Source organism: Scomber scombrus, chromosome 22 (assembly GCF_963691925.1).
Source record: "Scomber scombrus chromosome 22, fScoSco1.1, whole genome shotgun sequence".
NCBI classification, from domain to species: Eukaryota; Metazoa; Chordata; class Actinopteri; order Scombriformes; family Scombridae; genus Scomber; species Scomber scombrus.
The window spans coordinates 5321935-5348816 of NC_084991.1; the positions used below are offsets into that span (position 1 = coordinate 5321935).

At 38.9% G+C, this 26882-nt stretch overlaps 5 protein-coding genes across 5 annotated transcripts; 2 read left to right on the plus strand and 3 right to left on the minus strand.

Moving 5' to 3' along the window:
- The first annotated feature begins 525 nt into the window (after nt 1-525).
- Nucleotides 526-2131, plus strand: LOC134004659 (fish-egg lectin-like). Its single transcript, XM_062444010.1, has 5 exons — nt 526-604; nt 743-979; nt 1206-1426; nt 1514-1641; nt 1990-2131. Exons 1-5 carry the CDS (start codon nt 550-552, stop codon nt 2129-2131), a joined length of 783 nt encoding a protein of 260 aa, XP_062299994.1. The 5' UTR covers nt 526-549.
- A 3484-nt stretch (nt 2132-5615) lies between these two features.
- On the plus strand, nt 5616-7446 carry LOC134004652 (fish-egg lectin-like). The gene is made up of 5 exons (XM_062444000.1): nt 5616-5670; nt 5786-6022; nt 6249-6469; nt 6557-6684; nt 7305-7446. The coding sequence occupies exons 1-5, from the start codon at nt 5616-5618 to the stop codon at nt 7444-7446; spliced, it is 783 nt and encodes a 260-aa protein (XP_062299984.1).
- Nucleotides 7447-11784: 4338 nt separating this feature from the next.
- LOC134004706 (fish-egg lectin-like) lies at nt 11785-13591 on the minus strand. The gene is made up of 5 exons (XM_062444072.1): nt 13513-13591; nt 13136-13372; nt 12737-12957; nt 12528-12648; nt 11785-11933 (listed from the first exon to the last, which is right to left on the minus strand). Exons 1-5 carry the CDS (start codon nt 13565-13567, stop codon nt 11785-11787), a joined length of 783 nt encoding a protein of 260 aa, XP_062300056.1. The 5' UTR covers nt 13568-13591.
- Nucleotides 13592-17210: 3619 nt separating this feature from the next.
- LOC134004704 (fish-egg lectin-like) lies at nt 17211-19520 on the minus strand. The gene is made up of 5 exons (XM_062444070.1): nt 19442-19520; nt 19065-19301; nt 18666-18886; nt 18450-18577; nt 17211-17352 (listed from the first exon to the last, which is right to left on the minus strand). The coding sequence occupies exons 1-5, from the start codon at nt 19494-19496 to the stop codon at nt 17211-17213; spliced, it is 783 nt and encodes a 260-aa protein (XP_062300054.1). The 5' UTR covers nt 19497-19520.
- A 3634-nt stretch (nt 19521-23154) lies between these two features.
- Nucleotides 23155-25579, minus strand: LOC134004696 (fish-egg lectin-like). Its single transcript, XM_062444062.1, has 5 exons — nt 25501-25579; nt 25124-25360; nt 24724-24944; nt 24508-24635; nt 23155-23296 (listed from the first exon to the last, which is right to left on the minus strand). The coding sequence occupies exons 1-5, from the start codon at nt 25553-25555 to the stop codon at nt 23155-23157; spliced, it is 783 nt and encodes a 260-aa protein (XP_062300046.1). The 5' UTR covers nt 25556-25579.
- Nucleotides 25580-26882: the final 1303 nt, after the last annotated feature.

Below are 26882 nucleotides of genomic sequence, written 5' to 3' on the forward strand. Positions count from 1 at the left end.
TCTGTTACCATTCTAAAGGCTGCAGTTTTAACTATTGGATGCATGTCTTTTATTGAAGAGAAGATGAACTCTTGAAGAGAACAAATAATATAAATAATGTTGGACCAATGGATACTTTAAAAAAAAAAAAACCAGTAGGATTGCAAAACATACAGACATTAACAACAGAAATTCTATGTTTTTCATTTGCAGAAAAGTTTTTATTTTTCTTCAGTCATCTTCTGATTTTTGGGGCAATAATACATTTACATTAGAAATACATGAAAAGGTTTATGAATGATGCACCTGTGGCATCCCTCTTTTTTATGTGTGGGTATCAATTATCACATTGATACTTTCCGGGCATATAATTACTCCACATTCCCTCATAACTTCCCTGAAGTGACTGCAGAACCAGTTTTGGCTGTAGTTAAGCACATGGTTCAGATCTATGGATCTAGAGTATATAAGCCAGACCAACCTGATGGGATGTTGGACTCAAACTCCACAGAGATACAGAGGTACATCCAGAGGTGCACTGCAGGGTACAGACTCCCAAACAGAGACATCATGAAAGCTGTCGCAGCCTTCTTGCTTGTGCTATGTCACCTGGCCGTCAGTCATGGTAGGTCCTGTTGTTTACAACATTTTTAAATCAAATAAAGTTATTTGTTGTAGTCATTTAAGGTGGAAATACTGGATATTTTCACTTTAAATGGATATATAGTATCCACTCACATCACTGATGATTTTGTCTTCACAGCCTGGACCTGCAGCGAGGCTCCAAGTCTGTCTAACATCAAACAGATTGATGCTGGGCAGGGGCAAGTCGTCGCCAGAACCAGCCACAATCAAGCATTTTTCCTGATTGGTTCACGCTGGTACTATCTGGGTACAAATAAGCTCAAGCATGTCACAGTGGGACCTGCAGGACTGTGGGGAGTTGACACCTCAAACAAGGTCAACAAATATGTAGCTGGCAAATTTCTTCCATCTACTGGTAACTATGATTATTTTTTATTATTATTTTCATGTGATGAAATGCAGTTTTTCCTCTATGGGTTTATCTGATCATCATCAATTTTGTCAAATTTACTATGAAATACAATAGCGTTCATGCGGTACAGTGCTCCTATGTAGAAAGATCCCTGAGTGAGAGACTTACAATGTTTGCAGTATGTATTTTGCACATTTACAACTGACTATGTACCTATGTGTGTCTTCAGGTTTGACTATGCAGCAGGTGGATGCTGGAGGTGATGGCCAGGTTGTTGGAGTAACCTCCTCCAACAAGCCCTATTGTCTGACAAGTTCTAGGGCTTTGAGCTACAGGGGAACAGGCTCCCCCAGCTGGACTGCCTTTTCAGGGACTTTGAAGTACTTCAGCTGTGGCCCACTGTTCGGATGCTGGGGAACGAACTCAATCAACAACGTTTACGTGAAAAAGGTTAGACACTGCAGCGCCAGTGAAATCCCATACTCCTTTTTAACGTTTACCCTGTTCACAAAACTCTATGTATGCTTCTTATGACAGAAAATTACAGCAACAACCTGTGCCATGACTGGCTGGCAGCATGTGTCAGGGATAGCTGCGAAAATGATTGAGGTGGGGACTGATGGAAGTGTCTTTGCAGTGACTACAACAGGCAAGGTCTACCAAAGGTAAGCCTGTCATCCCTGCAGTCTGAGAGCATTCTTCATTTGTATTCAAATAACCTTTAGGCATAAATTTAAAATGTGGGAGAGGACAGGCAAGTTAATCCATGCATGCTTACAAAATGAAAATGAAAAATAGAAATTATTACTCCTGAAGTATCATGATGCTACAATTGCCCGCAAGAGGACTGTGTTTGACTGCAGGCTATCATATTTTTTAAATTCCAAAGTCTGAGTTCAATACAAATCCTCTTTAAAGATAAGTAATATCAAAAGGTGGAGAGTCACACATTAAAAACAGTCGTTGAAGTTGATGGTTTCACAGATTTCTGCATCCATCTCCTCTCTCAACAGATATGGCATCACCAGCAGTCGTCCACAAGGCTCAGGTTGGCGCCTCGTTCCTATGTGCATGGCCATCCAGCACCTGAGCTATGACCTGGGCACACTTTGGGTTGTGACCACAAGTGGTTTCACTATGCGATGCACACACTAATGTGTTGGCTGTCCTTGACTCCTTAATACTATGAGAATCTAGTCTTGTTTTGGCTAAGTAAAATATATATTGGTGTGGGGTAAAATAATTGATGCTTTACTGTATTGTGATCACTCTAATGATTCAGAAATGATGCACAAAACTCTAACTGAAAATGAAGGTAGATTCCTTGAGGGTAATGGTTGTTAACAATTTACATATGTAACATCCACCAGGGATATTTTTATGTTGTCTTAAAAATTATAATTAAAAAAAATGAATGATTTTACTACTGTGTGTTCATATGTTATAAAAATGGATGGGGGAAACTGAGATGTAACAGTATGTATTGAGAATGGGGTCACATGTTATGGCTGTAAATGACTTCTACATTTGAATGACAAGCACAAGCAATTGCCCAGTGGCCCTTGAATAGAAAGGGGCCCTCAATAAAAGGAGAAATACAAATTGTGCATTTTTTTATTGTCGGGCTCCACAGCAAAATGACTCAAGGCTTGACTGTTTCTGTTTCTGTTGATGAATACAGTCGCTGTCAGAAATCTAATTGGTCCAAAATGAAATATGGAGTTACAATGTTTCCACCTCACAGCAGTGTTATCCAATCAGAATAAAATAAGAACTGTAGCATGAGCTTTGGCAATGTCAAGGGGACCTTGGCAATATTAATCCATCCTTGGAGATATAAAAAATACTCCTTGTGGAACAGTAATGTCTTTTTTCCCAAAAAAAGTATAATTACCATTTTAAAATCCCTAAAGTGGCATCTATTCCTTCTCCATCATTTAAAAAAAGCCACAATCTTTCTTTTAAAGATGGCTAGTTGTGACACATCCCAGTTATGCCCCCTTCCCCTTAAAAATCTGAGAAATGTTCCACTTTCAGCAGATTAATGTGGGTGAAAACTACACAAGGAAGCTCAAACATCCAACTAGGAACAAGAAGAAAAACACGTTTTTTAAGGGAAATACAGTGAATTTTACAGAAAATCAGTGAGTTTATCCATGAAGGGTAAAGTTGTGTTTGATGTCAGTTCCTGAGAGGTGAAAACGTCTTTTTAGACTCTGCTCTGATGGACTGCAGCAATATTGAAAATGAATACTAATAAGAATAAAGTCGGAGAATAGTACTCATAAAATGGTATAACATAAAATTGGTTGGATATTTCTGATTGTACAGTTCAGTTGACGATTTGACCAACTGCTGACAAAGAAAGATTAAGAAATAACATTAGAGGACTATAAATTGTGTTTTTTGTAAGTTATAGTCTTGTTTCACTTTTCATAATCAGATCATCTATTCCTCTACTTTTTCTGATATTATCACCTGTAGAATAACAATGGTGTCGTTGCAGTCAACCACAGCACGTGACTACCAGACTGTATCGATTCGTCTCAGCTCGTTAAGGAATCACGTTTCAAGTCTCACCACATTGCAGTCCGTCAGGTACCACTCTGCCGTGACTGATGCACATTCACAGGATCTTGTCTTGTAAATTAATATCCAGATGAACACATAACATACAGTATGTGAGCTAACATCAATTCAGTGAGTTTCTACATCGCTGAGTCAACTTGTGACCTCAGCAAACCTCTTCTCCAGCAAATTCCAGTATGACTGCTTCTTTGCAGGTATTTCCACATAATAATTGACAAAAAAGTTTGAAATGATCAAGACCTAGTGGTGCACCTATTTACTGCCATAATGACATTGCCATCAAAAGGGAGACAACTGCAGGCAACATAGTTGTTTTTTAAAATGATGCAGGTATGTGTTATTACCAGGTCATGTCTGAGAAGTAAGTCTTCCACAAGCTTGTTATAAAAGCCATGTTTCCCATCACACACGAGACTCTAGACTCTTCCTTTATCAAAATGTTCCAATCTGTGAACCTTGTTTACATCATGTGGTTAAGTGGGCAAGCCAGTTTGGCAAATCCTTCTGTGAAACCATACACAGCTGGCAAAACCTCATAACAAGCACAATGAGTTAACTGTATAATAATACTCATCTCTCCACATTCACGTAATGGCTCATCTAGCCTGGAGGTGATCTATACTGAAGCCAAAAACAATAGCATGATTGGTGGAGAGAGATTGACAATGCTGTGCCATCAATCTGCCACAATCGTATCCCCAATCCAACTGTCTATGGAGTTACAAATGTAGCAAGCAGGACTAACGTGGGTGATGTCAAACTCTGCTGTGTCCATTTTCATATACATGTCGGTGATTTGAAATAACGACACAGTGACGCATGCTGTTTTGTGTAGTGTCACGCCTCAGTCTTTTAGTTAAGTCACATTTTGTTTCTCTTAGTGTTTCTTATCATATGTTTTTTTGTTTTATTTTCATACTCACCTCTTGTCTCGTTTCAGGTCCTTCACTTCCTGCCCTCACGTGTTTCCTGCTTGTGTGATAACCTGCCCTGCCCTAATGTGTTGCACCTGTGTCTTATTGTCTCGCCTTCCTGTAGAGCAGTGGTCACCAACCCTGCTCCTGGAGAGCTACTGCCCTGCATGTTTTAGGTATCTCCCCACTCTCACATACCTGATTCTAATAATACGCTTTTTATCAAGCAGCTGAAGCTTGATAACTAGTTAATTATTAGAATCAGGTGTGCACCGGACTTAATGTGGATCATTGCAAACATATTGAGAGTTGTACACCAGCTCATTTTTGTCCCTGAGTTCAGAGTCCTTGCTGCACCACTCCAAAAGATGAGGAAAAGTGCTTTTGAGTTTGTGTTGATATCCAGAGCAAAATGCATCATCTGAAGAGGGATATATGAAAACATAGAAACTTTAATGTCATATAAGTCATGTCATATGAAGGTACTTCCCACATTAGAGACCACATAGGGATCAACTTGAAAATTGGTGCATTGGCCCTTTTAATACTACTTTTATAAATTGGCTATATGTCCGCACTTTAATATACATAATGAATGATGAGCATTTGTCTGTTACCATTCTAAAGGCTGCAGTTTTAAATATTGGATGCATGTCTTTTATTGAAGAGAAGATGAACTCTTGAAGAGAACAAATAATATAAATAATGTTAGACCAATAGATACTTAAAAAAAACCCAGTAGGAATGTAAAAACATAGATACAGAAATTAACTTTAAGTCTTTTTTTTTTTTTTTTTCAGTCATCTTCTGATTTTTGGGGCAATAATACATTTACATTAGAAATACATGAAAAGGTTTATGAATAATCTACCTGTGGCATATCTCTTTTTTATGTTTGGGTGTAAATGATCATATCAGTACTTTCCTGGCATATAATACTCAAAATTTCCTCATAACTTCCCTGAAGTCCCTGCAGAACCAGTTTTGGCTGTAGTTAAGCACGTGGTTCAGATCTTTGGATCTAGAGTATATAAGCCAGACCAACCTGATGGGATGTTGGACTCAAACTCCACAGAGATACAGAGGTACATCCAGAGGTGCACTGCAGGGTACAGACTCCCAAACAGGAAGACATCATGAAAGCTGTCGCAGCCTTTTTGCTTGTGCTATGTCACCTGGCCGTCAGTCATGGTAGGTAAATCCCAAAGTTATTTGTTGTAGTCATTTAAGGTGGAAATACTGGATTGTTTTTTTTAAAATGGAGATATAGTATCCACTCACATCACTGATGATTTTGTCTTCACAGCCTGGACCTGCAGCGAGGCTCCACGGCTGTATAACGTCAAACAGATTGATGCTGGGCAGGGGCAAGTCGTCGCCAGAACCAGCCACAATCAAGCGTTTTTACTGATTGGTTCATACTGGTCCTATCTGCATACAAATAAGCTCAAGCATGTCACAGTGGGACCTGCAGGACTGTGGGGAGTTGACACCTCAAACAAGGTCAACAAATATGTAGCTGGCAAATTTCTTCCAACTACTGGTAAGTATGATTATTTTTTATTATTATTTTCATGTGATGAAATGCAGTTTTTCCTCTATGGGTTTATCTGATCATCATCAATTTTGCCAAATTTACTATGAAATACAATAGTGTTCATGCAGTACAGTGCTCCTATGTAGAAAGATCCCTGAGTGAGAGACTTACAATGTTTGCAGTATGTATTTTGCACATTTACAACTGACTATGTACCTATGTGTGTCTACAGGATTGACTATGCAGCAGGTGGATGCTGGAGGTGATGGAAATGTTATTGGAGTAACCTCCTCCAACAAGCCCTATTGTCTGACAAGTTCTAGGGCTTTGAGCTACAGGAGAACAGGCTCCCCCAGCTGGACTGCCTTTGGAGGGTTATTGAAGTACTTCAGCTGTGGCCCACTGTTCGGATGCTGGGGAACGAACTCAAACAACCAAGTTTACGTGACAAAGGTTAGACACTGCAGCGCCAGTGAAATCCCATACTCCTTTTTAACATTTACCCTGTTCACAAAACTCTATGTATGCTTCTTATGACAGAAAATTACAGCAACAACTTGTGCCATGACTGGCTGGCAGCATGTGTCAGGGATAACTGCGAAAATGGTTGAGGTGGGGACTGATGGAAGTGTCTTTGCAGTGACTACAACAGGCAAGGTCTACCAAAGGTAAGCCTGTCATCCCTGCAGTCTGAGAGCATTCTTTATTTGTGTGCATGGAAACAATGCAGATGCGGTTCCCCTGAAGAGCTTAAAAAACATCTACCCCCCCAAAAAAAGAAATAAAATGCTAAGATCTAAAATGAATCAATGAAGAAATAAAAAAGATTCTATAACATGCATACAGAAGAACACAGAAGAAAGAATTGCCAATAGTGATTTGTGATGACAATTAAAATAAGCAGAAGATGCATACATATGCTAATTGCTGGTAACAAGCATTGATACAACTGCTAGAAAAGATACAAAGAGAAAGAGAGATACAGTATATCACATTCAAATAACCTTTAGGCATACATTTAAAATGTGTGAGAGGACAGGCAAGTTAATCCATGCATGCTTACAAAATGAAAATGAAAAATAGAAATTATTACTCCTTAAGTATCATGATGCTACAATTGCCCGCAAGAGGACTGTGTTTGACTGCAGGCTATCATTTTTTTAAATTCTAAAGTCTGAGTTCAATACAAATCCTCTTTAAAGATAAGTAATATCAAAAGGTGGAGAGTCACACATTAAAAACAGTTGATGGTTTCACAGATTTCTGCATCCATCTCCTCTCTCAACAGATATGGCATCACCAGCAGTCGTCCACAAGGCTCAAGTTGGCGCCTCGTCTCCATGTGCGTGGCCATCCAGCACCTGAGTTACGACCTGGGCACACTTTGGGTTGTGACCACAAGTGGTTTCACTATGCGATGCACACACTAATGTGTTGGCTGTCCTTGACTCCTTAATACTATGAGAATCTAGTCTTGTTTTGGCTATGTAAAATATATTGGTGTGGGGTAAAATAATTGATGCTTTAACGTATTGTGATCACCCTAATGATTCAGAAATGATGCAAAAAACTCTAACTGAAAATGAAGGTAGATTCCTTGAGGGTAATGGTTGTTAACAATTTACATATGTAACATCCACCAGGTATATTTTTATGTTGTCTTCAAAATTATAATTTAAAAAAATGAATGATTTTGCTACTGTGTGTTCATATGTTATAAAAATGGATGGGGGAAACTGGGATGTAACAGTATGTATTGAGAATGGGGTCACATGTTATGGCTGTAAATGACTTCTACATTTGAATGACAAGCACTGAAGCATTTGAGCACTTTTGGGTCTCTTTTATACGTTAGCTGAGTTACTCATATATATAAAGATCCCCTCGAGACATGCATCAAGAGATAGATGCTGATAGAAAAGCCGGATCTACCTTACATGGAGCAATTACCCAGTGGCCCTTGAATAGAAAGGGGCCCTCAATGAAAGGAGAAATACAAATTGTGCATTTTTTTATTGTCGGGCTCCACAGCAAAATGACACAAGGCTTGACTGTTTCTGTTTCTGTTGATAAATGCAGTCGCCGCAGAAATCTAATTGGTCCAAAATGAATTATGGAGTTACAATGTTTCCACCTGACAGCAGTGTTATCCAATCAGAATAAAATAAGAACTGTAGCATGAGCTTTGGCAATGTCTAGGGTACCTTGGCAATATTAATCCATCCTTGGAGATATAAAAATACTCCTTGTGGAACAGTAATGTCTTTTTTCCCAAAAAAAGGATTATTACCATTTTAAAATCCCTAAAGTGGCATCTATTCCTTCTCCATCTTTTAAAAAAGCCACAATCTATGAATATGCTATATACATAAAGTCCATTCTCAGTGTCTGTACATCAAAAGCTTCCAATGTTCACATAGCACTTGTATAAGTTGAATATTGGACCAGGATTGGCTAGTTGTGACACATCCCAGTTATGCCCCCTTCCCCTTAAAAATCTGAGAAATGTTCCACTTTCAGCAGATTAATGTGGGGGAAAAACTACACAAGGAAGCTCAAACATCCAACTAGGAACAAGAAGAAAAACACGTTTTTTAAGGGAAATACAGTGAATTTTACAGAAAATCAGTGAGTTTATCCATGAAGGGTAAAGTTGTGTTTGATGTCAGTTCCTGAGAGGTGAAGACGTCTTTTTAGACTCTGTTCTGATGGACTGCAGCAATATTAAAATGAATACTAATAAGAATAAAGTCGGAGAATTGTACTCATAAAATGGTATTACCAGGCGGGGAGTTCCGGTCCTCTGAAATGATGCAAACGCAGAAGTAACTTAAAACTGCATTCTATCAAAAGGCCACCAGGGGGCGACCGTTTCGGTGTCAAAAGGACTTCCGTCTCTATACAAGTCAATGGAGAATTCCCCAACTTCTCACTTGATTTATAACCTGAGTAAACGTTTTCAAAATGTGTTTATGGTCTCAATCGCTAGTTTAAAGCAGTATGATGTTCATTTGTAAAATTTTGGCCTCCCTGATTTTATATTTGACGATAAAGCAGGGTATGCATTAGGGCGTGGCTACATCGTGATTGACAGGTTGATTGGTTCACAGGTTCAGGAAGACGCCTCTTGCTCCTCCTGATGCCCATATAAGTAGAATCCGTGTTTTTCTTTTACCCAGCATGCACCGCAAATTTTCAAGATGGTGCTGCCCAGATCCGAAACTATTCGCTTCCAAGCAGCAGTCCACAAACCAATGGGTGACGTCACGGATGTTACGTCCATTTTATATACAGTCTATGGGTATAACATAAAATTGGTTGGAGATTTCTGATTGTACAGTTCAGTTGACGATTTGACCAACTGCTGACAAAGAAAGAATTAAGAAATAACATTAGAGGATTATAAATTGTGTTTTTTGTCAGTTATAGTCTTGTTTCACTTTTCATAATCATCTATTCCTCTACTTTTTCTGATATTATCACCTGTAGAATAACAATGGTGTCCTTACAGTCAACCACAGCACGTGACTACCAGACTGTATCGATTCGTCTCAGCTCGGCAAGGAATCACGTTTCAAGTCTCACCACATTGCAGTCTGTCAGGTACCGCTCTGCTGTGACTGATGCACATTCACAGTCTCAGACTCTTTGAATCAGTAACTGACTGTGCATCTTATCTCTTTAATGCATGGAAACCAGAGGATACATTTCTGACACGTTTCATTCCAATGATCCTTTCTTGCCTCCTGAGAACAGCAAAGCATTACTTGACTTTGTGAGGAATGACACGGGTAGGTTGAATGGGATGAAACTGTAAAGTTGGAAGAATGGATCAAATAGTTTTAGATGTTACATGCACTGAATGAAGTTCAGTTTCTGTTAAAACTACCTACTGAAAGTATTCACATTTCCTTTTTCTCACCAAATATACAGAAAATTGAAATACTGAAATTGCTCAGAGACATCAGTGCTGGAGTGATTTTGTAACTTTTCCAACACATCATGGTGGCTCTATTCAAAGCACTTTTTTCATGTCCTCTGAATGACTCTAGAGTCCTTCTCCAGTTTGAGTGCATCCTTTTGCTGCTTTCTAAACAGGGGAGAGAAAAAGCAGAATACTGAATATTCAAACCACTAAAAGGCATCATACAGGGTATCTGCACATTTTAAAGTACACATTTAATGATTTTTTAATACCTTGTAATTACCTTTGTATTCAAGTTAGTACTCAATGCAGAAAATTGTCACATGTGACTGTTGTACTCATACATAATATATTATGAGACATATAATAATGCAAAAGCAGGATTTTACTGTTGTAGTGGGTTGCAATGGAGCTTATTTTCAAGTCATTGACTGTAACTAATGATTAGGTTCATTATAGTTCAAACTGCTGATTAATTTTACTGGAATTATTTAGTTGATTGGTTGGTTTTATGTAAAATAATCAGAAATGATGATAATAATGATGAATAACATAAACTGAACAAGTATAATTACACTCAAATCAAATTTAATGTTTTAACTCCTACAATTCCAGACATTTTAAGACAATTTTAGACCTTGAATATCAAAAGCTAAATTTAAGACTTTTTAAGGATCTGCGGACCCTGATCATACCAGTACTTATTAAAGGCCATCTCTTAGTCTTAAACGACTTAAAAGGACTTTGAGAGAGGTTCACCTGTTTTTGCTGTCCCTTTCTGCACCTGTTTCTAAAGGCTGGTGTCTTACATTTATCCTTGCTCATTTTTCTTTTCTGTTCTATTAACCCTAATTCTGTTTTTATTTTATTTTTTAGAGGGTAACCCCCTTCTCAAGGACCTCCAAAGCTCCTTCCAGACCCTACTGTACTGTACAGTACATATGGAACTCTCTCCAAAGGACAACACTATTGCAGATTTGGTGTGCAACACCGCCACCCCATGTCCAGCCAAGTAGGTGCACTCTCCAGCTCAGGCCTGAGGGCTGCTGCTGCTCAGAGCTTATCTCCTTTATGAGCGAGATATGTGACATCACCACTATCCAATCCTGGTTCATTATTCAACTTCTACAAGTGTGATGTTGACATTTGAAGCTTTCGATGCAGACACTGAGAATGGGTTACGTATTTGGATTATTCATAGATTGTGGAATAGATGCAATTTTGAGGATTTTAATTGAGTAATTATGCTTTTATTGTAGAATAAATCACACACGCATTACTGTTCCACTTTCCGCTCGAGATGCATGTCTAGAGGAGGGTCTTGAAATATACATAACTGAGCAAACATATAAAAGAGCCCCAAAAATGCAAAGAAAAAGCTTTGTAATGACCGGCAGTGCTCAAAGTAGGTTTAAATACTTCAGTGCTTGTCATTAAAATGTAGAAGTCATTTGCAGCCATACCATGTGACCCCATTCTCAATACATACTGTTACATCTCAGTTCCCCCCCCCATCCATTTCTCTAGTGTATGAACCCACAATAGCTTGATCATTAAATTCATCAAGAAATACGCACAAGAAATTCGATTTATTCATTTTATTTTTATTATGATTTTGAAGACAAATAAAAGTATACCTGGTGGATATTACATTTGTAAATTGTTAACAACATGCCCCATTACCCTCAAGGAATGTTCAGTTAGTTTTGTGCATCATTTCTGAATCATTAGAGAAAAAATCCTAATTCATTAAGCATCAAAAAGCATCAATTATTTCCCCCAAACCAGTTAAACCAGAGCCTTCGATTCTCATAGTATTAAGGAGTCAAGGACAGCCAACACATTAGTGTGTGCATCGCATAGTGAAACCACTTGTGGTTACAACCCAAAGTGTGCCCAAGTCATAGCTCAGGTGCTTGATGGCCACGCACATAGAGACGAAGCGCCAACCTGAGCCTTGTGGACGACTGCTGGAGATACCATATCTGTTGAGAGAGGAGATGAGATGAGATTTAAATGAGAGTTATGAAGACTCTCCACCTTTTGATATTACTCATCTTTAAACAGGATTTACTTTTAAAATTATTCAAACACAGTCCTTTTGAGGGTAATTGTAGCTGAAACAGTAATAACATGTTATTTAAGGGGTAATTATTTTTTATTGTCAGTTTCATTTCGTAAGCATGCATGCTGGAATTTCATGCATGGATTAACTTGCCAGTTATCTTACAAACTTTGAATGTATGCTTCAAGGTGATGAGCCATATTACTTGAAATTAATATATTTTCTGTCTCTTTGTATCTTTTCTGGTAGTTGTATACAATGTTTGTTACCAGCAATTAAGATAGGATAAGATATTCCTTCATTAGTCCCACGGTGGGGAAATATTATAGCAGTATGTGGATAGTAAAAAATAAAAAGAGCAACAATAAAAAGAATAAATAAGTAAGATACAATACAATAAACTAAACCAAATTAAAGATTAAATGTCGTATTGTACTTACTAGAATGTTGTGTGAATGCTTTAGGTTAGAGTTAAAGAATGCTCTCAGACTACAGGAACGACAGGCTTACCTTTGGTAGGTAGACCTTGCCTGCTGTTGTTACTGCAAAGACGTTTCCATCGGTCCCCACCTCAACCATTTTCGCACTTATCCCTGACACATACACCCAGCCATACACGCCACAGGTGGTTGGTTTGACTCTCTGTCATAAGAGGCATACATAGAATTGTGTGAATGGAGTTAATGTTATTATATGATAATGAGATTTCACTGGCGCTGCAGTGTCTAACCGTGACGTAAAGTCGGTAGCTTGAGTCCACTCCCCAGCATCCATACAGTGGGCCGCAGCTGATGTACTTCAAAGTCCTTGCCATAGAAGTCCAGCTGAGGGAGCCTGTTCCCCTGTAGGCCATCGCTGTGGCACTTCTCAGACAGTAGGCGGCGTTGGAGCTGGTGTATATTCCAGCAACCTGGCCATCACCTCCAGCATCCACCTGCTGCATTGTCAATCCTGTAGACACACATAGGTACATAGTCAGTTGTAAATATGTGAAATGCATACTGAAAAACATGGTTAGTCTCTCAGAACAGAGTACTGCATGAGCGCTATTATATTATTTAGTAAACTTGATTCAACTCATCACATTTCATCATGTGAAAATAATGATGAAAAAAATAATCATAGTTACCAGTAGATGGAAGAAATCTGCCAGATACATATTTGTTGACTTTGTTCGAGATGTCAACTCCCCACAGTCCTGCAGGTCCCACCGAGACATGCTTGACTCTAGTTGTGCCCAGATTGTACCAGCGTGAACCAATCAGGAAATACGCATAATTGCTGGTGGTTGTGGCGACGACTTTCCCCTGCCCAGCATCAATCTGTTTGACGTTATACAGCCGTGGAGCCTCGCTGCAGGTCCAGGCTGTGAAGACAAAATCATCATTGATGCGAGTGGATACTATATATCCATTTAAAGAGAAACAAAATCCAATATTTTCACCTTAAATTGCTACAACAAATAACTTTATTGGATTTAAAAATGTTGTAAACAACAGGACCTACCATGACTGACGGCCAGGTGACATAGCACAAGCAAAAAGGCTGCGGCAGCTTTCATGATGTCTCTGTTTGGGAGTCTGTACCCTGCAGTGCACCTCTGGATGTACCTCTGTATCTCTGTGGAGTTTGAGTCCAACATCCCATCAGGTTGGTCTGGCTTATATACTCTAGATCCATAGATCTGAACCACGTGCTTAACTATAGCCAAAACTGGTTCTGCAGTCACTTCAGGGAAGTTATGAGGAAATGTGGAATAATTATATGACTGGAAAGTACTGATATGTTAATTGACACCCACACATTTAAAAAAAAAAAAAAAAAAGATATGCCACAGGTGCATCATTCATAAACCTTTTCATGTATTTCTAATGTGAATGTATTATTGCCCCAACAATCAGAAAATGATTGCAGGAAAAAAACGAAAACGTTTCTGTTGTTCTTTTGTTCATTTCTATAATGTATTTATTTATTTATTTATTTATTTCACAATCATACTATTTTATCTCTTCTTCAAAAAAAACGACATGCATCCAATAGTTAAAACCGCAGCTTTTAGAATGACTACAGTCAAATGCTTATCATTCATTATGTATATTGAAGTGCAGATATATAGCCAATTTATAATAGTAGTATTAAAAGGTCCAATGCACAGATTTTCAGGTTGATCCGTGTGGTTCTAATGTGGGTACCTTAATGTGAATTACATCAAACCTTCTGTGTTTTCAAATGTCTGTCTTCATGCAACTGCACAGGTCTGCCAGGCTCTGGATATCAACACAAACTTAAAAAACACTTTTCCTCATCTTTTGGAGTGGTGCCTGAAAGGACAAAAATGAGCTGGTGTGCAGCTCTCAATAAGTTAGCAACAATCCACATTAAGTTCGGTGCACTGTTTTGTGATCCTTGTGCAATGGTACTAAATAATTAAATTAGAAAAAAACATTTTGTTCTGTTAATGCCATGCCAGCTTTGTCTCTGCTAACAGGTCGCTCTGCAAGGAAACTAATTTAGCACCTTCATTCTATAAACCATCAGTGGCTTTGCTCTAGGGGAATCTACAACATTTTTCTCAGGTCACATTGCACCCATTTTCAACAGAAATTTGCATACTTCACTACATAGGTGATACAGTTCATCATATTCATATTTACAGCGCTGAAATCATTTGTTAATTACACGTCCTAACTGGTTTTGCAAGAATTCCGGGACACCATGCGGAAATTTTGACTATTTACTGTAACTGCTCATTTCAAATATTCACCTAGTTTGCCAGCGTCTATTATACACCCTGCATATTTTACATACTTTACAGGGGAATGTTTTTGTTACAGACAGCTTTCATGATGTCTCTGTTTGGGAGTCTGTACCCTGCAGTGAACCTCTGGATGTACCTCTGTATCTCTGTGGAGCTGGAGTCCAACATCCCATCAGGTTGGTCTGGCTTATATACTCTAGATCCATAGATCTGAACCACATGCTTAACTACGGCCAAAAACTGGTTCTGCAGTCACTTCAGGGGAGTTATGAGGGAATGTGGAGTAATTACACTGAACAAAAATATAAACGCAACACTTTTGTTTTTGCTCACATTTTTCATGAGCTGAACTCAAACATGATCTTCACAAAGAGATAATCCATCCCACCTCACAGGTGTGGCATATCAAGATGCTGATTAGACAGCATGAATATTGCACAGGTGTGCCTTAGACTGGCCACAATAAAAGGCCACTCTAAAATGGGCAATTTTGCTTTATCGAAGGGGTCTGGGGGGGTCAGAAAACCAGTCAGTATCTGGTGTGACCACCATTTGCCTAACCCTAACCCATCTTCTTTTACATAGAGTTGATCAGGTTGTTGATTGGGGCCAGTTCCAGCCAATATCCAGCAACTTCGCACAGCCATTGAAGAGGAGTGGACCAACATTCCACAGGCCACAATCAACAACCTGATCAACTCTATGCCAAGGAGATGTGTTGCACTGTGCGAGGCAAATGGTGGTCACACCAGATACTGACTGGTTTTCTGACCCCCCCCCCCAGACCCCTTCAATAAAGCAAAACTGCACATTTCAGAGTGACCTTTTATTGTGGCCAGCCTGTGCAATATTCATGCTGTCTAATCAGCATCTTGATATGCCACACCTGTGAGGTGGGACGGATTATCTCGGCAAAGGGGAAGTGCTCACTAACACAGATTTAGACAGATTTGTGAACAATATTTGAGAGAAATATGTATTTTGTGCATATAGACAATGTTTTAGATCTTTGAGTTCAGCTCATGAAAAATGGGAGCAAAAACAAAAGTGTTGCGTTTATATTTTTGTTCAGTGTATATGCCTGGAAAGTACTGATATGATAATTGACACCCAAACATTTTAAAAAAGATATGCCACAGGTGCATCATTCATAAACCTTTTCATGTATTTCTAATGTAAATTATTGCCCCAACAATCAGAAGATGACTGCAGGAAATAACCAAAAACGTTTCTGTTGTTTTTTTGTTCATTTCTGTAATTTATTTATTTCACAATCAAACTATTTTATCTCTTCTTCAAAAAACGACATGCATCCAATAGTTAAAACCGCAGCTTTCAGAATGACTACAGTCAAATGCTTATCATTCATTATGTATATTGAAGTGCAGATATATAGCCAATTTATAATAGTAGTATTAAAAGGTCCAGTGCACAGATTTTCAGGTTGATCCGTGTGGTTCTAATGTGGGTACCTTAATGTGAATTACATCAAACTTTCTGTGTTTTCAAATGTCTGTCTTCATGCAACTGCACAGGTCTGCCAGGCTCTGGATATCAACACAAACTTAAAAAAACCCTTTTCCTCATCTTTTGGAGTGGTGCCTGAAAGGACAAAAATGAGCTGGTGTGCAGCTCTCAATAAGTTTGCAACGATCCACATTAAGTTCGGCGCACTGTTTTATGATCCTTATGTAATGGTACTAAATAATTCAATTAGAAAAAAACATTTTGTTCTGTTAATGCCATGCCAGCTTTGTCTCTGCTAACAGGTCGCTCTCCAAGGAAACTAATTTAGCACCTTCATTCTATAAACCATCAGTGGCTTTGCTCTAGGGGAATCTACAACATTTTTTTTTCAGTTTTCCCTAGTCACATTGCACCCATTTTCAACAGAAATTTGAATACTTCACCACATAGGTGATATAGTTAATCATATTCATATTTACAGCGCTGAAATAATTTCTTAATTCCACTTTCCACTTGAGATGCATGTCTAGAGGGGGGTCTTGAAATATACATAACTGAGCAAACATATAAAAGAGCCCCAAAAATGCAAAGAAAAAGCTTTGTAATGACCGGCAGTGCTCAAAGTAGGTTTAAATACTTCAGTGCTTGTCATTAAAATGTAGAAGTCATTTGCAGCCATACCATGTGACCCCATTCTCAATACATACTGTTACATCTCAGTTTCCCCCCCCCCCCCTCCATTTCTCTAGTGTATGAACCCACAATAGCTTGATCATTAAATTCATCAAGAAATACGCACAAGAAATTCGATTTATTCATTTTGTTTTTATTATGATTTTGAAGTCAACATAAAAGTGTACCTGGTGGATATTACATTTGTAAATTGTTAACAACATGCCCCATTACCTTCAAGGAATTGACCTAAATGTTCAGTTAGTTTTGTGCATCATTTCTTAAGGAGTCAAGGACAACCAACACATTAGTGTGTGCATCGCATAGTGAAACCACTTGTGGTTACAACCCAAAGTGTGCCCAGGTCATAGCTCAGGTGCTTGATGGCCATGCACACAGAGACGAAGCGCCAACCTGAGCCTTGTGGTTGAATGCTGGATATACCATATCTGTTGAGAGAGGAGATGAGATGAGATTTTAATGAGGGGTATGAAGACTCTCCACCTTTTGATATTACTTATCTTTAAACAGGATTTGTATAGAAAACATACTTTTAAAATTATTCGAACATGCTGGAATTTCATGCATGGATTAACTTGCCAGTCCTCTTACAAACTTTAAATGTATGCTTCAAGGTGATGAGCCATATTACTTGAATTTAATATATTTTGGTTTTCTGTCTCTTTGTATCTTTTCTGGTAGTTGTATACAATGTTTGTTACCAGCAATTAAGATAGGATAAGATATTCCTTCATTAGTCCCACGGTGGGGAAATATTAAAGCAGTATGTGGATAGTAAAAAATAGAAAGAGCATCAATAAAAAGAATAAATAAGTAAGATACAATACAATAAACTAAACCAAATTAAAGATTAAAGTCCGTGTAAATTAAGAATAAATATGTGTTCTGAGTTTGACATACCACAGAAAAGTGTGTTGTTAACCATCCTGCCAAATTTGAATGATTAAAAAAAATCGCCAAATATATGAAATAAGGCTTCAAAGATGTGTAAAAACCAGCATCTTTCTCTGCTCCCAAACGCTGTTGGAGGTCCCGCCTTGTCCGCTGAAACCCCGCCCCCTACCAAGTGTCACCTGTCAATCAAAGTCACCACCACTAACCGAAACATGGACGCTACGTCTGAGAGCTTTCTGCCGCTAGCTGGGCTGCTAAGTCGGCGGCTAACTCAGCTAACTGGCTAACTGTAGACTGTAGTAGTAGTAGTAGTGTGCGCTGAATGTATTTATACCTACAGTAGCAGGGGCGGGTTCATGCCAATTTTCAGACCCGCCCACTAAATCCTGAACAAAGAAATCTTGAAACACAGTTTGTGAAGCCTAGCTCCACAATTCAAATCTAAATGGTTGAAATGCTTTTTACACCTTTTTTTGAAATACATTTATGACCTATTTAATGAAGAAGAAGAAAATGTCTGAATTCACTTTACACGGTCTTTAAATGTCGTATTGTAACAACTAGAATGTTGTGTGAATGCTTTAGGTTAGAGTTAAAGAATGCTCTCAGACTACAGGAACGACAGGCTTACCTTTGGTAGACCTTGCCTGTTGTTGTTACTGCAAAGACGTTTCCATCGGTCCCCACCTCAATCATTTTCGCAGTTATCCCTGACACACACTCCCAGCCAGACACGCCACAGGTGGTTGGTGTGACTCTCTGTCATAAGAGGCATACATAGAGTTGTGTGAATGGAGTTAATGTTATTATATGATAATGAGATTTCACTGGCGCTGCAGTGTCTAACCGTGACGTAAACATGGTAGCTTGAGTCCACTCCCCAGCATCCATACAGTGGGCCGCAGCTGATGTACTTCAAAGTCCTTGCCATAGAAGTCCAGCTGAGGGAGCCTGTTCCCCTGTAGGCCATCGCTGTGGCACTTCTCAGACAGTAGGCGGAGTTGGAGCTGGTGTATATTCCAGCAACCTGGCCATCACCTCCAGCATCCACCTGCTGCATTGTCAATCCTGTAGACACACATAGGTACATAGTCAGTTGTAAATATGTGAAATGCATACTGAAAAACATGGTTAGTCTCTCAGAACAGAGTACTGCATGAGCGCTATTATATTATTTAGTAAACTTGATTCAACTCATCACATTTCATCATGTGAAAATAATGATGAAAAAAATAATCATAGTTACCAGTAGATGGAAGAAATCTGCCAGATACATATTTGTTGACTTTGTTCGAGATGTCAACTCCCCACAGTCCTGCAGGTCCCACCGAGACATGCTTGACTCTAGTTGTGCCCAGATTGTACCAGCGTGAACCAATCAGGAAATACGCATAATTGCTGGTGGTTGTGGCGACGACTTTCCCCTGCCCAGCATCAATCTGTTTGACGTTATACAGCCGTGGAGCCTCGCTGCAGGTCCAGGCTGTGAAGACAAAATCATCATTGATGCGAGTGGATACTATATATCCATTTAAAGAGAAACAAAATCCAATATTTTCACCTTAAATTGCTACAACAAATAACTTTATTGGATTTAAAAATGTTGTAAACAACAGGACCTACCATGACTGACGGCCAGGTGACATAGCACAAGCAAAAAGGCTGCGGCAGCTTTCATGATGTCTCTGTTTGGGAGTCTGTACCCTGCAGTGCACCTCTGGATGTACCTCTGTATCTCTGTGGAGTTTGAGTCCAACATCCCATCAGGTTGGTCTGGCTTATATACTCTAGATCCATAGATCTGAACCACGTGCTTAACTATAGCCAAAACTGGTTCTGCAGTCACTTCAGGGAAGTTATGAGGAAATGTGGAATAATTATATGACTGGAAAGTACTGATATGTTAATTGACACCCACACATTTAAAAAAAAAAAAAAAAAAAGATATGCCACAGGTGCATCATTCATAAACCTTTTCATGTATTTCTAATGTGAATGTATTATTGCCCCAACAATCAGAAAATGATTGCAGGAAAAAAACGAAAACGTTTCTGTTGTTCTTTTGTTCATTTCTATAATGTATTTATTTATTTATTTATTTATTTCACAATCATACTATTTTATCTCTTCTTCAAAAAAAACGACATGCATCCAATAGTTAAAACCGCAGCTTTTAGAATGACTACAGTCAAATGCTTATCATTCATTATGTATATTGAAGTGCAGATATATAGCCAATTTATAATAGTAGTATTAAAAGGTCCAATGCACAGATTTTCAGGTTGATCCGTGTGGTTCTAATGTGGGTACCTTAATGTGAATTACATCAAACCTTCTGTGTTTTCAAATGTCTGTCTTCATGCAACTGCACAGGTCTGCCAGGCTCTGGATATCAACACAAACTTAAAAAACACTTTTCCTCATCTTTTGGAGTGGTGCCTGAAAGGACAAAAATGAGCTGGTGTGCAGCTCTCAATAAGTTAGCAACAATCCACATTAAGTTCGGTGCACTGTTTTGTGATCCTTGTGCAATGGTACTAAATAATTAAATTAGAAAAAAACATTTTGTTCTGTTAATGCCATGCCAGCTTTGTCTCTGCTAACAGGTCGCTCTGCAAGGAAACTAATTTAGCACCTTCATTCTATAAACCATCAGTGGCTTTGCTCTAGGGGAATCTACAACATTTTTCTCAGGTCACATTGCACCCATTTTCAACAGAAATTTGCATACTTCACTACATAGGTGATACAGTTCATCATATTCATATTTACAGCGCTGAAATCATTTGTTAATTACACGTCCTAACTGGTTTTGCAAGAATTCCGGGACACCATGCGGAAATTTTGACTATTTACTGTAACTGCTCATTTCAAATATTCACCTAGTTTGCCAGTGTCTATTATACACCCTGCATATTTTACATACTTTACAGGGGAATGTTTTTGTTACAGACAGCTTTCATGATGTCTCTGTTTGGGAGTCTGTACCCTGCAGTGAACCTCTGGATGTACCTCTGTATCTCTGTGGAGCTGGAGTCCAACATCCCATCAGGTTGGTCTGGCTTATATACTCTAGATCCATAGATCTGAACCACATGCTTAACTACGGCCAAAAACTGGTTCTGCAGTCACTTCAGGGGAGTTATGAGGGAATGTGGAGTAATTACACTGAACAAAAATATAAACGCAACACTTTTGTTTTTGCTCACATTTTTCATGAGCTGAACTCAAACATGATCTTCACAAAGAGATAATCCATCCCACCTCACAGTAGTGGCATATCAACATGCTGATTAGACAGCATGAATATTGCACAGGTGTGCCTTAGGCTGGCCACAATAAAAGGCCACTCTGAAATGGGCAATTTTGCTTTATTGAAGGGGTCTGGGGGGGTCAGAAAACCAGTCAGTATCTGGTGTGACCACCATTTGCCTAACCCTAACCCATCTCCTTGGCATAGAGTTGATCAGGTTGTTGATTGGGGCCAGTTCCAGCCAATATCCAGCAACTTCACACAGCCATTGAAGAGGAGTGGACCAACATTCCACAGGCCACAATCAACAACCTGATCAACTCTATGCCAAGGAGATGTGTTGCACTGCGGGAGGCAAATGGTGGTCACACCAGATACTGACTGGTTTTCTGACCCCCCCCCCCCAGACCCCTTCAATAAAGCAAAACTGCACATTTCAGAGTGGCCTTTTATTGTGGCCAGCCTGTGCAATATTCATGCTGTCTAATCAGCATCTTGATATGCCACACCTGTGAGATGGGATGGATTATCTCGGCAAAGGGGAAGTGCTCACTAACACAGATTTAGACAGATTTGTGAACAATATTTGAGAGAAATAGGTATTTTGTGTATATAGACAATGTTTTAGATCTTTGAGTTCAGCTCATGAAAAATGGGAGCAAAAACAAAAGTGTTGCATTTATATTTTTGTTCAGTGTATATGCCTGGAAAGTACTGATATGATAATTGACACCCAAACATTTAAAAAAAGATATGCCACAGGTGCATCATTCATAAACCTTTTCATGTATTTCTAATGTAAATTATTGCCCCAACAATCAGAAGATGACTGCAGGAAATAACCAAAAACGTTTCTGTTGTTTTTTTGTTCATTTCTGTAATGTATTTATTTATTTATTTATTTCACAATCAAACTATTTTATCTCTTCTTCAAAAAACGACATGCATCCAATAGTTAAAACCGCAGCTTTTAGAATGACTACAGTCAAATGCTTATCATTCATTATGTATATTGAAGTGCAGATATATAGCCAATTTATAATAGTAGTATTAAAAGGTCCAGTGCACAGATTTTCAGGTTGATCCGTGTGGTTCTAATGTGGGTACCTTAATGTGAATTACATCAAACCTTCTGTGTTTTCAAATGTCTGTCTTCATGCAACTGCACAGGTCTGCCAGGCTCTGGATATCAACACAAACTTAAAAAACACTTTTCCTCATCTTTTGGAGTGATGCCTGAAAGGACAAAAATGAGCTGGTGTGCAGCTCTCAATAAGTTTGCAACGATCCACATTAAGTTCGGCGCACTGTTTTATGATCCTTATGTAATGGTACTAAATAATTCAATTAGAAAAAAACATTTTGTTCTGTTAATGCCATGCCAGCTTTGTCTCTGCTAACAGGTCGCTCTGCAAGGAAACTAATTTAGCAACTGCATTCTATAAACCATCAGTGGCTTTGCTCTAGGTGAATCTACAACATTTTTTTTTCAGTTTTCCCTAGTCACATTGCACCCATTTTCAACAGAAATTTGAATACTTCACCACATAGGTGATATAGTTAATCATATTCATATTTACAGCGCTGAAATAATTTCTTAATTCCACTTTTCACTTGAGATGCATGTCTAGAGGGGGGTCTTGAAATATACATAACTGAGCAAACATATAAAAGAGCCCCAAAAATGCAAAGAAAAAGCTTTGTAATGACCGGCAGTGCTCAAAGTAGGTTTAAATACTTCAGTGCTTGTCATTAAAATGTAGAAGTCATTTGCAGCCATACCATGTGACCCCATTCTCAATACATAATGTTACATCTCAGTTTCCACCCCACCCCCCCATCCATTTCTCTAGTGTATGAACCCACAATAGCTTGATCATTAAATTCATCAAGAAATACGCACAAGAAATTTGATTTACTCATTTTATTTTTATTATGATTTTGAAGACAACATAAAAGTATACCTGGTGGATATTACATTTGTAAATTGTTAACAACATGCCCCATTACCCTCAAGGAATTGACCTAAATGTTCAGTTAGTTTTGTGCATCATTTCTTAAGGAGTCAAGGACAGCCAACACATTAGTGTGTGCATCGCATAGTGAAACCACTTGTGGTTACAACCCAAAGTGTGCCCAGGTCATAGCTCAGGTGCTTGATGGCCATGCACACAGAGACGAAGCGCCAACCTGAGCCTTGTGGTTGAATGCTGGAGATACCATATCTGTTGAGAGAGGAGATGAGATGAGATTTAAATGAGAGTTATGAAGACTCTCCACCTTTTGATATTACTTATCTTTAAACAGGATTTGTATAGAAAACATACTTTTAAAATTATTCGAACACAGTCCTCTTGAGGGTAATTGTAGCTGAAACAGGCAGCATCACAGTGATGCATCATGTTACTTAAGGGGTAATTATTTTTATTGTCAGTTTCATTTCATAAGCATGCATGCTGGAATTTCATGCATGGATTAACTTGCCAGTTATCTTACAAACTTTAAATGTATGCTTCAAGGTGATGAGCCATATTACTTGAATTTAATATATTTTGGTTTTCTGTCTCTTTGTATCTTTTCTGGTAGTTGTATACAATGTTTGTTACCAGCAATTAAGATAGGATAAGATATTCTTTCATTAGTCCCACGGTGGGGAAATATTATAGCAGTATGTGGATAGTAAAAAATAGAAAGAGCATCAATAAAAAGAATAAATAAGTAAGATACAATACAATAAACTAAACCAAATTAAAGATTAAAGTCCGTGTAAATTAAGAATAAATATGTGTTCTGAGTTTGACATACCACAGAAAAGTGTGTTGTTAACCATCCTGCCAAATTTGAATGATTAAAAAAAATCGCCAAATATATGAAATTAGGCTTCAAAGATGTGTAAAAACCAGCATCTTTCTCTGCTCCCAAACGCTGTTGGAGTGCCCGCCTAGTCCGCTGAAACCCCGCCCCCTACCAAGTGTCACCTGTCAATCAAAGTCACCACCACTAACCGATACATGGACGCTACGTCTGAGAGCTTTCTGCCGCTAGCTCGTTTGCTAAGTCGGCGGCTAACTCAGCTAACTGGCTAACTGGCTAACTGTAGACTGTAGTAGTAGTAGTGTGCGCTGAATGTATTTATACCTACAGTAGCAGGGGCGGGTTCATGCCAATTTTCAGACCCGCCCACTAAATCCTGAACACAGAAATGTTGAAACACAGTTTGTGAAGCCTAGCGCCACAATTCAAATCTAAATGGTTGAAATGCTTTTTACACATTTTTTTGAAATACATTTATGACCTATTTAATGTGTTTAGAAGAAAATGTCTGAATTCACTTTACACAGTCTTTAAATGTTGTATTGTAACAACTAGAATGTTGTGTGAATGCTTTAGGTTAGAGTTAAAGAATGCTCTCAGACTACAGGAACGACAGGCTTACCTTTGGTAGACCTTGCCTGTTGTTGTTACTGCAAAGACGTTTCCATCGGTCCCCACCTCAATCATTTTCGCAGTTATCCCTGACACACACTCCCAGCCAGACACGCCACAGGTGGTTGGTGTGACTCTCTGTCATAAGAGGCATACATAGAGTTGTGTGAATGGAGTTAATGTTATTATATGATAATGAGATTTCACTGGCGCTGCAGTGTCTAACCGTGACGTAAACATGGTAGCTTGAGTCCACTCCCCAGCATCCATACAGTGGGCCGCAGCTGATGTACTTCAAAGTCCTTGCCATAGAAGTCCAGCTGAGGGAGCCTGTTCCCCTGTAGGCCATCGCTGTGGCACTTCTCAGACAGTAGGCGGAGTTGGAGCTGGTGTATATTCCAGCAACCTGGCCATCACCTCCAGCATCCACCTGATGCATAGTCAATCCTGTAGACACACATAGGTACATAGTCAGTTGTAAATGTGTGAAATGCATACTGAAAAACATGGTTAGTCTCTCAGAACAGAGTACTGCATGAGCGCTTTTATATTATTTAGTAAACTTGATTCAACTCATCACATTTCATCATGTCAAAATAATGATAAAAAAAAGAAATCATAGTTACCAGTAGATGGAAGAAATCTGCCAGATACATATTTGTTGACTTTGTTCAAGATGTCAACTCCCCACAGTCCTGCAGGTCCCACTGAGACATGCTTGATTCTAGTTGTGCCCAGATTGTACCAGCGTGAACCAATCAGGAAATACGCATAATTGCTGGTGGTTGTGGCGACGACTTTCCCCAGCCCAGCATCAATCTGTTTGACGTTATACAGCCGTGGAGCCTCGCTGCAGGTCCAGGCTGTGAAGAAAAAATCATCATTGATGCGAGTGGATACTATATATCCATTTAAAGAGAAACAAAATCCAATATTTTCACCTTAAATTGCTACAACAAATAACTTTATTGGATTTAAAAATGTTGTAAACAACAGGACCTACCATGACTGACGGCCAGGTGACACAGCACAAGCAAGAAGGCTGCGACAGCTTTCATGATGTCTCTGTTTGGGAGTCTGTACCCTGCAGTGCACCTCTGGATGTACCTCTGTATCTCTGTGGAGCTGGAGTCCAACATCCCATCAGGCTGGTCTGGCTTATATACTCTAGATCCATAGATCTGAACCACATGCTTAACTACAGCCAAAACTGGTTCTGCAGTCACTTCAGGGGAGTTATGAGGGAATGTGGAGTAATTACACTGAACAAAAATATAAACGCAACATTTTTGTTTTTGCTCACATTTTTCATGAGCTGAACTCAAACATGATCTTCACAAAGAGATAATCCAACCCACCTCACAGGTGTGGCATATCAAGATGCTGATTAGACAGCATGAATATTGAACAGGTGTGCCATAGGCTGGCCACAATAAAAGGCCACTCTGAAATGTGCAATTTTGCTTTATTGAAGGGGTCTGGGGGGGTCAGAAAACCAGTCAGTATCTGGTGTGACCACCATTTGCCTAACCCTAACCCATCTTCTTTTACATAGAGTTGATCAGGTTGTTGATTGGGGCCAGTTCCAGCCAATATCCAGCAACTTCGCACAGCCATTGAAGAGGAGTGGACCAACATTCCACAGGCCACAATCAACAACCTGATCAACTCTATGCCAAGGAAATGTGTTGCACTGCGCTTTATACTTCAATAAAGCAAAACTGCACATTTCAGAGTGGCCTTTTATTGTGGCCAGCCTGTACAATATTCATGCTGTCTAATCAGCATCTTGATATGCCACACCTGTGAGGTGGGATGGATTATCTCGGCAAAGGAGAAGTGCTCACTAACACAGATTTAGACAGATTTGTGAACAATATTTGAGAGAAATATGTATTTTGTGTATATAGACAATGTTTTAGATCTTTGAGTTCAGCTCATGAAAAATGGAAGCAAAAACAAAAGTGTTGCATTTATATTTTTGTTCAGTGTATATGCCTGGAAAGTACTGATATGATAATTGACACCCAAACATTTAAAAAAAGATATGCCACAGGTGCATCATTCATAAACCACATTTCTCAGTTTTCCCTAGTCACATTGCACCCATTTTCAACAGAAATTTGCATACTTCACTACATAGGTTATACAGTTCATCGTATTCATATTCACAGCGCTGAAATCATTTGTTAATTACACGTCCTAACTGGTTTTGCAAGAATTCCGGGACACCATGCGGAAATGTTGACTATTTACTGTAACTGCTCATTTCAAATATTCACCTAGTTTGCCAGCGTCTATTATACACCCTGCATATTTTACATACTTTACAGGGGAATGTTTTTGTTATAGCAACATTGTTTGTTGGAAGGTTTATAGAAAGAG